Raw genomic sequence first — 19,086 nt, 5'->3', positions numbered from 1 at the left:
TTTAGGTACAAAGAAGATATCTTGATGCTATGAAATATTCAACAAACCACATAGGTACAAACGGATGTGTTTCTTATCTTTTTAGGATTTTTGTCACTGGATCATCCTGACGCACGAGGAAATCAAGGTTTGAAGGATCAGAATATGGCTCTGCGTTGGGTGCAAAAGAACATCGCCAAATTCGGCGGAGATCCTAATCGAGTGACCATACAAGGAGAGAGTGCTGGCGCAGTGTCGACAAGTTATCATTTAATGTCAAAGAAATCGAAAGGTAAGAATATTCTGTAAAATTGTTAAATGCCTATTTGGTTAATTTAAATTGAAAATGTAATTTTCACGTTCAAAGATTGCTAACCGAGTGGTACTCAATCGTTTCTTTTAGGTCTGTTCCAAAAGGCCATAGTTCAAAGCGGTTCTAGTTTGTGCCCTTGGGGATACAAGTCACCAGCAGCTTCTCGTTGGACTAGCTATGTTTTAGGTAGAAACCTGAATATTTCTGCGGACAACGACAACCAGCTGCTGGACGCCCTGAAGAATGCTAATCCACGCGATATCATCACTGCTGCATTACCTATGTCCAATGCGATGGTACCGGTAGGTACTAACAATTTTTGAAACGACATAACAACGGGATTTTGTATTTTAATCGACGTGCTAAGAAATTCTTGCGTGTCATTCTTTAGTACAAAGTGATATTCGAAAATCAGGACTTATATCTTTAAATGAACTTCTTCTGTTTAAGCTTCCGCTCAGAATAGCATTCGTGCCTACCACCGAAAGTGGACCTGACGCATTCATAGAAGATTGTCCTTTATCACTCTTGGAGTCAGAAAACTTCAATAAAGTGCCTACTTTGCTCGGCTACAATGCAGAAGAGGCAATTTTGTTCTCGTTAGGTAATGATAAATAATAAATGTTAGAAGAGGTAGAAACTGTCCCATCTCTCCCTTAAGTTGGTTGTACATTGTTGAATAATTTTTAACGCACCTGAAAAAGTTGATATTACTCGAAGTCATGCAGTTTAGTATTTTACTTAAGGTCGTTCATTTAGTACGAAATGATACGAACTAAAGCTAGATATTACATGAATGTAAATAGAAACTAATAGTAGCCTACATGTAACAGTAACTTGTCGACACTGTTGTGATTGAAATTAGAGTATTGTATGTGATGCAATACATGTTTATCTCTTAAAATGGTAACTACCTTTTTTTTTAAAGCTTGTTACGAGTAAATAGGACATTTTATATTAAAAATATTTTTCATTTTTCGTTTCGTACTTATTTCGAAATAATGTAATTTGAATACATATTTCGTGAAGCTCGAATACATTTTTTGTGTCAAATCGCGTTCCTCAAAGACTTTATTCTTTGTAATAATTGAATCAATTTCAATTCTTTTCTATCTGATAGAGACTAATTATGTTTTTGTCTATTATAGAATTGGATATTGAACGACAGAGAATTCAAAACAAGTTGCTGAGTAGTTCTGGGGTTGTAGATCTGACAGGTCACAACCAGCTTTACATAAATACGATGAACTCTGTTATGAATGATAGTTTGTGGGAAATAATAAAGGTGTTTCGACTGACATTTTAATTTTAATTTATTCACTTTCACCGATACTAACGATTTAATGTTTTTAGGCTGCATCATTATACGACTTTTCTGGTCCAACGGATGTCATGCAGAGGCTTTTGACCAAGAACCCTGGCCATTTGCCTGTCTACTTCTATCGACTGTCCTACGATACACAGTACAACTTTCACAGACAAGTTAATCCTAACATTGGCGGTAACTGTCTTCTATACTTAGCCTTAAACTATTTTCTCGTCGAAATTAATATCTTTGAAATTATCAAATAGCACGTGTATGACAGACAATCGTTACCTTATCAAGATCTATTGTTTTAGGTACGTCTCACGCTGACGATCTTCCTATGACGTTCTACCTTGCCGGGTATCCCAAAGATCCAAACCATCCAGTTAATGTTTACGCCAAGAAAGTCACGACAATGTGGGTGAACTTCATGAAGTACGGGTAGGTGAATGTAAAATTTTTTGATAATTTCTATCAATTGCTAATGTGTAGATCGTGCAATGGTAAGACTCCAGATGTTCATGCAAATTTATATTTCTATGGGTATAGAATAAGAAATGAAATTTAAATTAAAGTATTATTGTTTATTTTTTTATTGCGCAACAGGAATATTCTTCGAAATCAGTGACACGACGAAGAAAATTTGTGCAATAATAAAATTTTAATTGGTTACTAGTTAACGCCCATTTAACATCACCTCACATCTTGAATTCTGTTATGGTTGCTTGAAACTAGCACTATATTATGTTCACAGAAATCCTACTCCGTTTGCATCGAAAATAAACGGAACACGTTGGATAGCTTCGGGAAAGCAGGGAAAGCAACTGGATTTGAGAAACGATAACTTCGTAATGAGCGATCGCTTCATCGTTGACCGCGACGCGTTAGTTATGGAGAAGTATTACAATGGTTTACCTGTTACATCGGAATGCAAGAATTATCCATTGAGCACCTCGAGAGGCGTGTTTAACTGAGACATGCTGCCAACAGATATTCGAAATAACTCTTGAATGCAGGACTTTGCATTATAAGTAGTTTCATTAAAAGGTTTAGTATTGCGTTGATGATCAGTATTATAGAAACACTAATCATGGGAGGGGAAATGGGCACAAGTTCTACGAAGACTCTTCTGTTTATTATAATTATTTGTTAATATTCAACATATAATGCAGAAGTATTTTATGCTATTCAGTGGAAGTATAGAATAATGAATAAAGACATTCTTGTTCATCTCAGACTATTAAAAATAAACTTTGAAATTTTTCCATACACGGAATTCAGTGTTTGAATATTACCTATGATCTGATTATGTTGGCTCAAGTCATGGCATGGAAAATAAAGTAGATGTGAACCTAATTTAATCGTTGTAATTCAAATACTCCTTCAAAGAATACCTGGTTTGAACAATTCCTGCTAATACCTCCATCGTTCCAAATATGAAGGAAATGTTAAATACGAAATATTATACAATAGTACCTTGTCAACATATTTGCTATACATTTACAATTTTATATTCAATACGACAAAATAAACAGATTTAAATATTATTCGCACCGTGTGTTACAAGCTTTATTTGTTGTATATACCTTTCGATACCAGGTGTACGGTAAGAGTATGTACTATATGTACATTGTCTGATTAGATATCATTATGTGCATTACCGTAATTAACATAGTCAAAACGCTACGAGGGCTTGAAACGCAGGTGGAAGAAGTATATAAACCCATGTCTGAGCTGATTCGAACGTGTCACACCGTGCATACACACTTCCAGGAAGGATGAAGCTCTCGATAGTTGCGGGTATTGCTTTTCTAGCAACGGTGGCAACATGTCAGAATTTAACGCAAGTTGTATATATCGATAAGGGACCCGTCCAGGGTTTTGTAACGAAGACTGTGTTTCACAATATACCGTATTCAGTCTTCTTAGGGATTCCCTACGCGAAACCACCTGTGGGAGACCTCAGATTCAAGGTAAGACATTGAACAAAAATAGAGCATAGTTAACTTGCATAAAACTAAAATACTTCTAACTACATTTAAGCCTTTGCGCTCGAAAGGGCAGTAACACGAGATGTGACTCTTGGTCACCACTAGGTTTGACGCAGTAAATCAACCAGCAACAATGTTTGCTTAAGTTTAAATTCATTGGAATTTGAAGTGTCAATAAAATCATCGTCGAAAGGGTGACCTGATTTTCAAATCGCAAATTAGCTTAACATTCGTGACAACAGAACACTAAGAAAGCATCTCGAGTTGCTGATATATACCAGTAAAAAAGGCCCGAGTGCAAAGGGTTAAAACGAACTATCATATTTTAACACATATAATACTTAACTGCAAAAAACGAACATTTGAATTACGGAAAATTTGATTAGTTCGTGTTATATAAAGTATTCATATATTAACAGCTATTGAATATTGTTGAATTATTATACAATACAGCGCAATCACAATTATTATAAAAGTATATATTATACAGAATATTCATCCCATATAAATGGAATGTGTAAAGGACCAAGTTGGTCTAGTTCCAAAATAACGAAGACGATTTCATTTCTTAAGCATGAATTTGTGTCATTAAAAAAAAAATTGCAGAAAATTTTCGAAAACTCTTGTTACTAACAAAAACAGAGGATACACACTTAACTGCAAAGAACGTTTTATGTACAAATGCAGCTACAGAATCATCTCCATTTTCCTATTTAAAATTTCGGACAACCATTCTTTAATCTGTTTTTTTAAAGGATCCTGTTGAAATAAATCCTTGGACTAATGTGTACAACGCCACAGACGATCTTAATTCGTGTCCACAATTATTGGAAGGCACATACACCGGAAGTGAAGATTGCCTGCAACTGAATGTATACACTCCCAAGGTAGGTCTCGTAGAGGGTGTCAACTAAACACTTTCATCGTTCATCACTAGACTGCGTATCTTTATGCAAAATAAAATCTTCGCGAACGGGCCTACAAAAATTGAACCTAAATAGGAATTTATTTTATTCTGCAAATATTATAACATAAACTTTACTTTCAATTTTTTGTGTATTAGGAGGTTCCATTGAAAGCCGCTGTTTTTTCGTGTTTTTTCTGCACTTATTTCAATAGTAAAGTATATAAAAGTATCAATTGAAATATTGGACCTCAAAAGCTACTAATTTTTCCGACTTCTTTGGCAAAAGTTGAATTCCGCGACGAAAGAACGGTTTATCTTCCGAGTTTATCGATTCAGCAACCCAATTTTCAACTTGTTCGTAATTACGGAAATGTGTGTGTTCCAACCCATGTTGCATCGATCTGAACAAATGATAATCACCTGGGACCAGGTCTGGAGAGTAGGCTGGCTGAGGGAGAATCTCCCATTCGAACTCCGTCAGTGTTTCTTTTATAGTTCTAGCAACATGAGGCTGAGCATTGTTGTGGAGAATGATCACTTTTGGGCGATTTGATGCAATTGATGGTCGTTTTTCTATCAAATTATCGTGTAAACGCTTCAATTGTTGGCAATAACGTTCGGCGGTGACTGTTTCATGTGGTTTTAACAACTCATAATGTACGACGGCTCTCACTGTCTACTGTATTCGCAGTAAAATCCACGTATACATAAACAGCGGCTTTTAATGCAACCTCCTAATATATTCTTGCATATTGTTCGCATTTATAGGCTCTTGCACATTCGAATTTCCCATAAATGCATAAAGATCCGCAGTCTATTCACCACAATTACTTTCACATGGTTCAGATGATGTACAATTGTATGAATTTTAGTGATAGATATTACATAGTGAATGAATTTCCATCATTAACTTTTCGCTAGCTGGATTTCACCAAAAACGCAACTCCGAAAGCGGTGCTAGTATGGATACACGGTGGTGGATTCATAGGTGGAGTCAATTTTAAGACAGTGTACGGCCCTGACCGATATATTGAAGAAGATGTCATAATGGTCGCGATGAAGTACCGTCTTGGTCCTTTAGGTACAAAGAAGATATCTTGATGCTATGAAATATTCAACAAACTAGGTACAAACGGATGTGTCTCTTATTTTTTTAGGATTTTTGTCACTGGATCATCCTGACGCACGAGGAAATCAAGGTTTGAAGGATCAGAATATGGCTCTGCGTTGGGTGCAAAAGAACATCGCCAAATTCGGCGGAGATCCTAATCGAGTGACCATACAAGGAGAGAGTGCTGGCGCAGTGTCGACAAGTTATCATTTAATGTCAAAGAAATCGAAAGGTAAGAATATTATGTAGAATTTTCAAGGACATATTTGGTTAATTTAAATTAAAAATGTAATTTTCACGTTCAAAGATTGCTAACCAGGTGGTACTCAATCGTTTCTTTTAGGTCTGTTCCAAAGAGCCATAGTTCAAAGCGGTTCTGGTTTGTGCCCTTGGGGATACAAGTCACCAGCAGCTTCTCGTTGGACTAGCTATGTTTTAGGTAAAAACATGAATATTTCAGCGGACAATGACGATCAGCTGCTGAATGCACTGAAGAAGGCTGATGTATGCGATATGATCACTGTTGCAACTCCTATGACCAATGAAAACATACCGGTAGGGTTACACTAATTATTTGAAAAATTATATAACAACGTGATATTGTATTGTAGTCGACGTACTAAGATATTCTTTTGTGACATTTCTTAGTAGAAAGTGTTATTCGTAAATAAATACATGTGTCTTTAAACGAACTTTTTCTGTTTAAGCTTCCGCTCAGAATAGCATTCGTGCCTACCACCGAAAGTGGACCTGACGCATTCGTAGAAGATTGTCCTTTATCATACTTCGAGTCTGGAAACTTCAATCAAGTGCCTACTTTGCTAGGCTACACAGCACAAGAGTCAATTTTGTACTCGCTAGGTAATGATAAATGATAAACGTTAGACGAGATAGAAACTATTTCATCTTTTGCTTAGGTTGGTTATACGCAGTGGAATGATTTTTTACGCTCCTGAAAAAGTAAATAGAACATTTTATTATACAAATATTGGTTATTTGTCGTTTCGTACTTATTTTGAAGTAATTTAAGTTGAATACGCATTTTCTGAAGCTTGAATAACATTTTTTTTTGTTTCAAATCGCGTTGCTCAAAGACTTAATTCTTTGTAATAATTGAATCAATTTGCTAGTAAAGGGACTTCTTTTCTCTGTGATGGAGACTAATCATATTTTTGTCTATTATAGAATTGGATTTTGAACGACAGAGAATTCAAGCCAAGTTGCAGAGTGGTGCTGTGATTGTAGATCCTACAGGTCACAATCAGCTTTTTATAAATACAATGAGCTCTATTGTGAACGACACCGTTTCGGAAATGATAAAGGTGCTTCTACTGCCATTGTAATCTTAATCTATTCATTTTCACCGATACTGACGGTTTGTTATACTTAGGCTGCATCATTATACGATTTTGCGGGTCCAATGGATCTCATGCAGAGGCTTTTGTCTAAGCACGATAAGAATTTACCTGTTTACTTCTATCGATTATCTTACAACACGCAATACAACTGGCATAAAGAAGTTAATCCTAACATAGGCGGTAATTACCTTTCATCCTTAGCATAAAACTACTTTTTTTTATGTCAGACATTTGTTACAACTTCAAGGTGTATTGTTTTAGGTACGTCTCACGCTGACGATCTTCCTATGACGTTTTACTATTCTGAGTATCCCAAAGATCCAAACCATCCATTTAATGTTTACGCCAAGAAAGTCACTACAATGTGGATGAACTTCGTAAAACACGGGTAGGCGAACGTAAAATTTATTGATAATTTCTAGCAACTGCTACCGTGTAGGTAGTACAATTATTAGACTGAGGATGGCTAAGGAAATTTATGTTTTCACAGATATAGCAAAAGAAACGAATTTTGATTTAGAGTATTATTGCCAATTTTTTTTCATTGCTATCGAAGGAAATTTCTGTAATAGTACTGCTTTACTCACGTCAAATGTTACGAGTGCCTGAACTTAACACAATGTTACAGACATCCTACTCCAGTTGGTTCCACTGTAAATGGTGCACATTGGGAAGAGTCGGGAAGACAGGGACTGCAACTGGACATGAGAAACAATAACTTCGTAATGGCGAATCGTTTCCTCGTTGACCACGATGCGTTAGTTATAGAGAAATATTACGATGGTTTACCTGTTACATCCGAATGCAGGAATTATGAATTCACCACCTCGAGAGGTGTATTTAATTGACAATGGAACATGTTTCCAGAAGATACACCTAATGACTCTCGAGTATAAGACACAATGCTTTGTGGAAGTATTTTCATGTTTTCTTAACATTGTAAGTAGGTCCATTAAAAAGTATGGTGTTGCGCTGAGAATCAGTATTAGATAGGTAGACTAGTATGCTCTTTTCTGAGATTATTTTGCATTGGAGTGCGTTTTGTATGAAAAGTCTTCTGTTTGTTGCAATTGTAATGAATGTGAGATTGTTTTATATTCTATATTTTGAATCAACATTTGAAAATTTAGTAGGTACAGTGCAGGTGTATTTTTTATATGTCAGTGAAAATATACAATAATGAAACACTGTATCGCATTGTTTATCTATAACCATCCTTCGTTTTCTTCTTTGAAAACTGATAATTTTATAGAGTAATGTAGTCATGATTTTTCTTTTATAATAACACTCAGTGATAGATGACTTTTTTCGTCAGACTTTTAGAAGTAAAAATTGCGTGGAAGAACTTCTTAATCGCATTTAACCCATGTTACTTTTTTGGTGGGGATTATGAACCGATAACCCATAACCATCTTCAGCGAGCTGTGCATGAGAATTTAATTATGCTTTTCAGTATCCCTTGGGTCTGGTTTACATTTTACCCCCGTTTAAATAATCAATATCGATGTAATAACGTCGAAACGACCTCCTCGGCCCCACCATAACCGGAAGATTTCTATCAGGGTTCCCGTATACAGCGTTCAATAATAAAACGAATATCGAAACTTTTAATAAGCGGAAAGAGAAATCATGTTTTAAATTCAAACATTTTCTTGACTTAATCTCTTGGTTTCGTGGATATAATAATTTCTCGTTCATCAATAAGAAGCCATTATTCTTTGTGTTGGTTCTGTTTTAACGATAAGAAGACTATACTGGAAATTTGTTGTATTATATACATATAAATACATATAAATTTTCCTTACTTTGTACGTCATTCATTCGGTTCGAATCTTATATTTATAGTATTAAGTAACCACTTTCAGGCATGAATGTAACATAGGGCTTTGATATTAATGTATAAAATTGAGTTATATGTCCAAAGAATTCCCAACTTTTTGTTCATCTAACAAAATTGATTAAACAATATTATAATACTGTTCTATTATTAATTTCTTGTAATTGATTGAAAAATGTATCTTATATCTGAATATCTATACTAAAATAATAGAAATTATTTAAAGTTCTCAACATTGTGTTGTGGTATTATGATTTTATTTATGGAATCTAAATTTTATACTTTAATCCTTTGTCAGTGCCACTGCCAGTGTCACTGTCCACAATTTATCAGTAAGTTTTAATAACCGATGAGTGTCTAAATTCAATTAGTAATAAGATTAATGTTCTTAGACAATAACGTTAACAAATACGTTAGTTTTCCATTACTTACTTCAAATCACTTCATATAAGTAATGAAATGAAGAACAATATTTTCAATACACTATTATTATTTGTGTATGATTATCTGTGGCTAATAAAAATGTAAAATTCTATAAAAAATCGTATAATTTAACAAACTGCAAAGAGTTTTTCTTGGTCCTTCCATAACTCAAAAAGTAAGAAAAATGGTCTTGGATCTATCTGCAAATAGTCAGATTGCGTGGAGTGCAAAAGGGTTAAGTTGAGTAATCACAGAATACTACACAGAATACTCCATCTCTTTATTTTTCATACTTTGCACGTACCATTTTTTTTAATATCTTGGTCTTCATCTACAACTTTCATAATTGATCTTCTAGTAACCCACTGTTTCCCATCAACTAATGCTCGTCTTATACGTACAGTGGGTGTAGAAAGTATTCATACACCGATCAATTTCCAAAAAAACTATGTGAAATTGTAATTTATTAACTTATTTTTTATAAACAATGACATTCTTCATATTCTCGGAAATCTCTAGAATAGATAGATTACAAAAAAAGAATAGCTATTTATGTAAGTTGCAAAATTAACAAGAAAAAAACAATTAATCGATAGAAATGTTGAAGCAATCAGTATTCGCACAACTGTTTAATTGTTAAAATTTCATTAAAACAAAAAGAAATTTACATTAATTTACAAGTATATAATACTTCCTTCGTGGGATTTTTTTTTTATTTTATTAGGTTGTCCCAAAAGTTTCTTTCGCTTTATTAATAAGTAATACATGCACAATATTTTATGTTTTATGTTACATTACTGAATTGTGCACGCTTCATTTTGCTCCATTACTGTTACAACATGAATATCTATGAAATTAGATTGTCTATTTATATAAACACGACCACATAAAATAATTGAGTGCAATTCGCGAAAGAAACTTTCGGGGCTACCTAATATAATTATTGCAACTCTTCTAAGCATTAAATTAACTAAATTATTAGTTATTCGAAGTGGGATCTTCTTCAATTTCTCTATTACAGCCTTTTTTAAAAGTACTTTACAGGAAATTTGATGTTTTCTAATTCGTACAGAGCAATAAACTAATGTGTTTACATTACAAACTCTACTGTAAATGGTTCGTCATAAGAATCGTACAAATACTTATTGCTTCTATACTTTTACCCACTTTTCGCATTTTTTTTGTTAATTTCATAAATTATATAAACTAGAAAATGTTGTTTGGACTATATATATCTTAGAGACTTTCGAGAATATGTAAAATATCATTGATAATAAAAAAAGAAATTAAGAAACTACAATTTCACACAAAAGTTTTTTAGAAAATTGATCAGTGTACGAATACATTGTACACCCACTGTAGATAAAACTGTACTGAAGGATACCTAGAGAGAAACACACTTCGACTGTCTCAATTACGTTTCAGAGATGTACTCCTGTGCTTCCTTTCGTAACCAGCAGCTTTTCCTCCCCGGAAAATACTAATCTCGAGGTTACGCGGTTATGGGTGACACGCGAATGGCCCCCGTTGGTGTCCAAAATTTTCCCGAGCCCTCCCCTGCATGGAGATTGAAGCAATATTTCCCCCGAAAAGGCGCGAGAAAAACAAAATGAAACGTTGGAATTGCGAACCAGGCTGAGTTCCCATATGGTCGGATAAGCGACGCCCAGGCGTAATAACGTTGAGTCGAGTTTGGCCGGGTCCGGGCGTCGTTGTTCACCGTAAAAATTAATTCTATCCACCTTTCTAAGTATTCTATTCGCTCTTTGTCTAGCCCCTCGTCTAACAGAAGACCGTGAATCACATTCGCGAGGCCGGAATTCTGAATTATTAAATTCCACGGCGTAATTCCCTCGGAGAAATTAAAACCGTAGCTTTCTCCTTGTTCCTGCTCGGTTTCTCGTAACGTATAAAAAAAAAAGAAAAAAAAAAGAACAAGAAAGAAACGATCAACGTTGGAATTCTAACAATGCTCGTGTATTTTTTAATACCGAGTTCCATTTTAGCCGCGAAGTTCCCCGCGGTCTACTTAAAAGAATACCTTTACCACGTCAAAGCTGCGCGCGTGCTCGCCGCGTTAAATTGTTAGCAACACATATTACCCGGTTTAACTCGTTGGAACAGGATGCGCCGAGAGATGTTTCTTTCGCGAGTATCGCGACGAATGAAATTGTTGATAGGGGCGAAAGGGGGCGGTGGAGGGTAACGGAGATAGGGTTCAAACGTGTTTGAACTGTTATGAAACCGAGTGTTGTAGCTTCTTTGGAAACATCTGTTGAAACTGTCATTTGTATTCTGTTAGTTCGAAGTATCGAATGGTGGAACGGAATTGATTTAAGAAATGTGTGTATTTAGGCCAAATATTGCGAAAAACACTGTAAACTTCCTTTTATAGTATTAACTTCCCGATTTATAGGGAAGTTATTGTATTTGCTCCTAAAATGAAAAATCGATTTTTTAGCAGATCTCCATGTTTCAAGGTCATTGGAGTAATTTTAGCCGACTTTTAACAAATTGTTCGCGTGTGTGTACGTGTATGCATGCGTATGTATGTACGTATGTAAACAAATTTTTGATTAACGTTTTCTAAAAAACTAATAGCGAGATCAAAATGATCGATGATGAAATCGATGTGTATCAATCTAACTTAGAGCTGATTAGATTTTGTTCTAATTCGGTCCAGTAGTTTTTTAGTTTTTTTAAGAAAACTTAATTCCATATCGCAATCTAGTTTCCTTTTTATTCTGGTTTGTTATGCAAAAGTTTGGACTGCTAGCAACAAGGATAAAGTTTCTTAACTAGGTTCATTTCAGGCTTATCAACGTTGTACTTAATATTTGATAGTTTGATGTAGTTGATAATAAAACGGTATTGTTTTAAGTAATGTTATTTTCTCTTTCAATATTTAAAGCAGGGTTTTAATCAAACCTACTTCAGAAACATCTATAAGAATTCAACTTTGTATGTAACCGCTTCAATTATTTAATAATAAATCGAAATTGTTTGGAGTAAATGTAATTTCTGTTTTATTGGTAAAACGTTTATTCTACCATGAAATTAACACCTGTCCTGCCCTTTTCATTCAATTAAAATGCTGTTATTTACTGATCGATATTAAATAATAAAAACGAATGTTCGTTAGTTACAAACAGCAGATTCAAATATTTATTCAGTCTCTTCTATATCTGAATAATCTTTTTACCATGTAAAAGAATAATTGCAATAATTTCCATCATTTTTTCTCACTAACTAAATCCTCGCATGTGGCACAAAATATATCCAAAGAACTCATCGTGCAGTTTCGTAACAGTGGACATGTATACTCTATAATTGCACACACATATACATTTTATCCCATAAAATAGTTGTCAATAAATCATGTACACACGTGTTACCGTCAGGTATGAAAGGGCAAGCGCGACAGGTGGAACGACGACGAACAAGAAAGATGATGTAGCGGTGCTTAAGTAAAGTTCTCGGTCTCCATTGGACAAGGAACGACGCCTAATGGCGTCGCAGAGCTTTAAGTCGTGACACCTAAGTGGCTGACTGTGGATCCAGTCGAGTTTAGATATACATCACCGTGAAATAACGCGGATATCGTTGAACCTGGTGCATGCTCCGGGCGATTCCCTCTCGCTTCGAGATCTTGACGCCTGAAAAGGACCTTCGGATTACCCACAGACACTTTCCAATTGCTCATTTTGCGGTCTCGGTAATCCCCGCAGGCGACAATGGTTTTTGCCCCGTCGCCCCCGTTTACGGATCCCTGATAACCTACCCTTTACCTCGTTTTGGGGGTGAGTGAAGCTCAACGTCAAGCATTCGTAACAGACACGCTGAAATATTGTTCCAAGTAGGGAATATCAAATAGTTTATTTTATTCTAAATAGTTGTCACGGTATGTTTTAAGATGCCATTTAAAAATGGTATTTTATTTGAAGAGTAGTAGTAATTTTTAATGCTTCAATTTACTGTAATTTATTAAATTTATTTTCAGCAGTCTTCATAGTATCGAAGGAATCAAGATATTCTACCTAAGGGTACTAAACTAAATACAACCTCTACATTGTTTGTATGATTATTCCCATATTTAGAAATGGTATTTTATTTGATGAATATGGGCAGTGCGTGAAGCATTATTGTGGAATATTTACTGTAATTTGTTTACGTTATTTTCAGGATTCTTTACAATATCGAAGGAATAGATACATTCTACCAAATATAACAAAATTAAATACGAGCTTCTCATTATTAAAATGATTATCTAATAACGATTCCAGAATAATAACCAATACTTTAAAAATTGCATGTAGACAGAACGGACCCAGCATAGACCAGATGAATCTTTTCTCTCGTCAAGAACGAACAATATGTACCGTGTTAGGACATTTGTACTTCTGCACTCGCAAACAACTTTCTTCTAACTAAACGCACAACACATATATATCCACAAAACTTATCCACGGTGCAAGTCCCAGACGCTCACGAGTTGTCGAACTCCACTACACCAGACACGATAAATTAACACTGCTCGAGACGTTGGATGGATGTGAGCTCGTAATACTTAGAACTGCCATATTTAGAAATATACAAAACATACTTGGAAGGTACATTGACAGAGAAGTTCATACTCTAACCAAGATTTTCTTCACAATCATTTGGTTTTTTTTTTTAATGACGACGCACAGTGTTATTTCAGCGATCTAACGGGACAAAACTTATGTGGTCCAATATCTCGGTAACTATTAGGCCGTCGCACACGAAGCTACTCAAAAGAAACGTAATTGATTGCTGACTGAAATCACAAACTAGTTCCTTATTGATTAGTAATGATTTTGAATATTTTAAGAAAAACCGTCTACAGTTGTTCGCGCGGTGTAATATTACAGCAAAGTCATATTTTCGGGCATTACTTGAACAAATATTGTACTTATTATTTAAACAATGATGGGGAATATGTTTTTGCTGTGATATTTAAGTTTCACTGGCTGGTACTAGTGGCCCGTAAAAGAACAAAGTATCCAGTATATAATAATTTTCAAAAAAATTCATTTTTATAAATTATGTAATTTATGAGTTTAAGTTGTAGACCCTCTTCAAGTATTTCATGGAAAATACTTTCCCTAATTTGAATTGCCACACTTAAAGTAGTCCTAAGTGTGGTCGTTTTTACGTAGAAGGCACTCTCCAAGTATTCCATAACAAATACTTCTTCAAATTATAATTATCATACTCAAAATGTCGCGAAGCATACAATTATCTACTAATCACCCTACAGACCAATAAAAATAAAATTCCTGGTCCCCCACAACTATCACAGCAACTTATTCCCACCAAAAACCTCCAAATACATCGACCTTCGATATTAAATTTAAACGAGCCTTAACGAAGCTTTTCCAGAATTCCATTTCTGCTGAGTAACGACGCATCGTAAACTCATCTTCAAAGTTGGCAGGGCGAACGTGCAAGAACTACCTTGTAGGATCCTTCGTTGCAGCTACGCTATGCATAACTGACCCTTCAAGAAAGCAAGCCCTCGCGGGATAGCTACGAGGCACCAGGGACCTCCCAAAAATTCTAACCGCAATTTATCGACCCATTCCACGCGTGCATCATCGTGTCCAGCGAAACCTGAACGATATACAACCTGGAACCAAGACTCCCGAATTAGAAACTCCATAGAAGTTTGGTAAGGCTTCTCAAACCAGCGAGAACAGTGGAGAGAGAACAACTTTGTATCTGTTAACTTTGAATAATGTATTAATAAAGCGTCCCGAACTTGTTTCCCTCGTTGCAACGTTATGATTAATCTCCCTAACGTCGTTACTGCAGGCTGGATGCAGTTTTCCGCCTACCACCGGCTAATATTTCTCCTGATTAATTCATTTCTTTGTCGACGGTACTTTTCGAACTCGCTTGCTTTAACGGGAATAAAGTATGCGAGTGGTCTTGAATTTTTCAATGGAGCCCATCGAAACTTCTATTTGCGAAATACCTTCGGAGTGACGGGGCCAGGGGAAAGGAACGCATGTTCCTGGGGGATGTGTAGCGGTGGTGTTTTCGAGAGCTTTTCCTCGAGTGTAATTAAAACTTTTCGATGCTTCAGACTTTCCACGCGTGGAACCTTTTATTTTAATTTGTCCGATAATCGTGAGAGAAATTAATCCAAGCTGTCAGTATTCGCTGAAATTGTTCGTCAACTTTACATTATCGCGTTAGCGATGGGAGAGCTTTAAAAGAGAATTTTATAAGAGGACTAAGTAATTGTTAGTGTTTTGTGCATGGTTTATTTATATAATATAAGGCTGGTTATAGGACAATTATTTTTTAGTAAACGTTAAATAAATGGATCCATCTGTGGGCATGTAAATAATAATGTTTCAAATTTTAATTAATTATCATATTAAAGTGTGAACTTGAGATTTTTAAAATAGGTTATCTGTTTGAATAATTCCATACTTAAACAAAAGTGATCAATATCGTTTACAATTATGTTTACTCTGTTTGTAATCCTGTCTCATATTTTATACTCTAAAATAATATGAATTACTACAATTCTTATCATTGTGTTGTTATTAATATTTCGTTAGATTATATTAATTTACATAATACAACGTTATACGGTGAATATTCGTTGATTTATATAATAATTTCTCTTTAGTAAACGTTAAATGTTTGAATTTTCTTCGGTAACAATTTCTGAATCGTTAATTAGGCTAAATCATTTTAAAAGAAGAAGACTGTAATTTAACTCGGGTGTTTAAAAAGAAGGGAACATTAATGCAATAAAGCATTTCCTACAAAAATTTGTGTGCCACTTAATGTCAACCATTCAAACAAAAAATCTAAAATTTATTTTCCCATTTTGTAACTGCCTTAGTCTTAACAAATTCCTATCAAACATTTTTGCCTCAAATTCCGTACGTAATATAAGTAGCATTTCCACGTAGACTTACATTGTAAAAGTGCATTTTAAATATAATAACATTAAAAGTACAACATAAAAACAAAGAAATGTATTTTTAACATTTATTACATTATATATATATATATCGAGTGTAACGTCCAGCTTTTCGGCTGTCGTTATATTTATTTGATTATAAATAAATAATAATTAATTTATTTTATGTTTCAGGTTTTATTCTAGAAAAAGGGCGATTGTGGACCGAGCGAAAATCCAGGATCGATATATATATATATCTGTTACATTCATACATCTATAATGTAATATATATATATACACTTTAAATGCCATAAAAGTGTGTGCATCTCTTAATAACCACCCTAGAAATATTTGTTGACCTGTTCTATTTAATTAAAAAAGAAAACTTGAAGCCGATATTTGCACCGGTTCCCGATCTCTTTTGCATGATAAGAAGCAAGAGAAAATAATCGAGAGGGAAACCTGACGCACAAACAAAAGGGAATGACGAGAACGGTTCTCCAACGTCGACGCTTTATGACGTCTGATTATGCACTGGGCTTTACTACTGAAATCGCTGCCTGCAGCGTCACGTGCGCGCGTACGCCTAAATTACACGACGCCCACGCATCTACGTTCGAGATGAAACCATTAGCTGCACCCACGCGAATCACGCCAGCCGTAAATACCCACGGGGGTAAGGGGATGATTTGCAAATTTATTTTCCGTTCTGAAATACACGCCACGGCGGAGAATCCTGCTCGCGTTTTCATTCAGCACTCCCAGTTAATTTAAATGAATTTATTCAATGCAGTCGGCGAGGTTCGCGTCGTAACCAGATTCGGTGGAAGTAAGTAGCACGATTGTGAGAGGGATCCGGGGACTCGAAAGGTGCTATCTTGAGGAAAATAAGATACGACGTCTGAGGCGATGCGCGATGTTTAATATTATTCATTATCGAAGGGCTTATTTTCGAGTCGTTTTATATTCGTATTCTGCGAAATGGAGATTATATTCTACGGAGCTTTCTATGGGGTATCTGAATGAAAATTAAATACGTTGCTTTTGGTCGGCGGAAGCTATTAATTCTGAAAGATTTTAAGTTTTTGGTTCAGAGAAACCAATAATTATTAACTACTGGCATATTGAAAAATTGCTGTAATAAATGAGTCTTTTATTCATTTTAATGTCTACGTTTATTCAACGGCTCGGAAGGACGTGTTCACAGTTTAAGAAACGGACAAGAACTGAACCTGAAAACTCAGGCCTACGAGGTAGAGAAATCCACTTAAAGAAAGAAAATTTTGCCTACGCTCTGTTTATTGCCCTGGCCTTCGACGACAAACAGTCAAGGGTCCTCAGACCTGGTGGTGCCAGTCCGATACTTCAACTTACAGTGAAAAGGGCAGTGTCTCACAACGCTAGATTCATTTTTGTTGAACTCAAATTATATGTATATAATTCAACATGGCATGATGTATAATTAATGATTAAACGAACTTACCAAGTGAAGTTCAATCATGATTGTATGATGCGCCTCTTCCGAAGAGATCATAATTGTAGTACCTCTCATTGTCCTCTCGTTGTCTCTCAGTGTCGCCACAAATTTTAAAGCTTAGGGAAAAATTGTTTCCCTATACTCTGCAGTCTCGTACGCCGTTCGCGCGTCCGCGACCAACTTCATTCTTGAAAGCCTTGCCGTAACCATTATTACGGGTATCTCCCTCGAGATGCATGGGAGGGAGGGACTGATCTCTTCGGAAGAGGCGCATCATACAATCATGATTGAACTTCACTTGGTAAGTTCGTTTAATCATTAATTGTATTTCGCGCCTCTCCCTTGAAATCATAATTGTAGTTGTTTAAAGTTAGTTACGGCAACAAATTGACACGATAACATATATTTATGTGTGTTTTACCAATTTTTTTTTTTTTTTTTTTTTTTAAATAAACAAACCAGGAACTTTCAAAACAAGATACAATGCTATTCTTTTAAAAATAATTGCCTTTCGTAAAAGGACTTAACATTCTAACACCGCCTCTGCAAATCGTCCAGTTTCTGAAGAAACGCAACGATCATAAAAACGAGCGAAAGTTTCGGAATCTTTCGACCAACCTGCCGTTTTCCGTATTACATCAATGTTCGCACCTTGTCTTTTTGCCGCTGATGTAGCAGCGTGTCGCGTACTATAAGCCAAAAACGTGTTAACATTTATGCCACTTTTAGCCAAAACGCTCGTTATCCACCTGCTTAGAGTTTGAGTGCCCACCACTTTGTGTGGTTTCTTAAATGATATAAATAATTTAACTACCGATCTACGTAGTTCTTTGGTTCTGTCTAAATAGGACAACAACGTTGAAGCTGCGCATACGGACTTATCTTGTAAATAGAACGGAAGTCTTAGTACTGGCTGTTTTTTCCCCGGGCCCGAAGTCTTAATGGTATCGGGAATTTTAATTTCCAACGTATTCTGACTTGATCTATAAATATTCCGCGTATCAATTAACGACAGAGTTTGCATACGGTGCCCCGTAACTAAAGCCAACAATGTCACAAGCTTGAGCGTTAGTCGTTCTAAGCTAATCTCATCGTTGGGATACCACTTCGATAAATATTTTAACACAATTCGGGGGTCCCAGGTCGAGTCATACCTCGGTGCTGCTGGCCTTAATTTTGCGACTCCTTTGAAAAAACGCTGAATATACTCATTTTGGCCTAAATGAGGTCCCAATATTAAAGATATTGCCGATCTGTAACCATTTAACGAGCTATGCGAGGCTCCTTTGTCAAATTCCACTGTGAGAAACTTCAACACCTCACTTGTGGAACCTGTAAACGGGTCAATTTCTCCCCCCGCGTAAAATTCCCACCATTTTCTTAGGCCCGATTCATATTGGCAAAGAGAAGATTCTGATAATGAGGCTGTCAATATCTT

General features: G+C 35.6%; 2 protein-coding genes across 3 annotated transcripts in view; one reads left to right on the top strand and one right to left on the bottom strand.

Moving 5' to 3' along the window:
• The window catches only part of LOC128872968 (cholinesterase-like), a 5,335-nt gene extending 2,468 nt beyond the window's left edge, over positions 1–2,867 (top strand). The window contains exons 4-10 of the mRNA XM_054116188.1: positions 86–271; positions 383–594; positions 743–896; positions 1,441–1,577; positions 1,646–1,793; positions 1,913–2,039; positions 2,353–2,867. Of these exons, the coding sequence (XP_053972163.1) occupies positions 86–271; positions 383–594; positions 743–896; positions 1,441–1,577; positions 1,646–1,793; positions 1,913–2,039; positions 2,353–2,572 (1,184 nt within the window). The 3' untranslated portion in view covers positions 2,573–2,867. The remainder of the gene's footprint in view (positions 1–85; positions 272–382; positions 595–742; positions 897–1,440; positions 1,578–1,645; positions 1,794–1,912; positions 2,040–2,352) is intronic.
• LOC128872970 (dipeptidase 1-like) overlaps positions 1–19,086 on the bottom strand; it is a 263,664-nt gene that overhangs the window by 148,276 nt on the left and 96,302 nt on the right. The window lies entirely within an intron of this gene.

Source organism: Hylaeus volcanicus, chromosome 2 (assembly GCF_026283585.1).
Source record: "Hylaeus volcanicus isolate JK05 chromosome 2, UHH_iyHylVolc1.0_haploid, whole genome shotgun sequence".
Classification (NCBI taxonomy): Eukaryota; Metazoa; Arthropoda; class Insecta; order Hymenoptera; family Colletidae; genus Hylaeus; species Hylaeus volcanicus.
The sequence above is the reverse complement of the archived record's forward strand: the minus strand, read 5'-3'. Positions and strand labels throughout refer to the sequence as shown.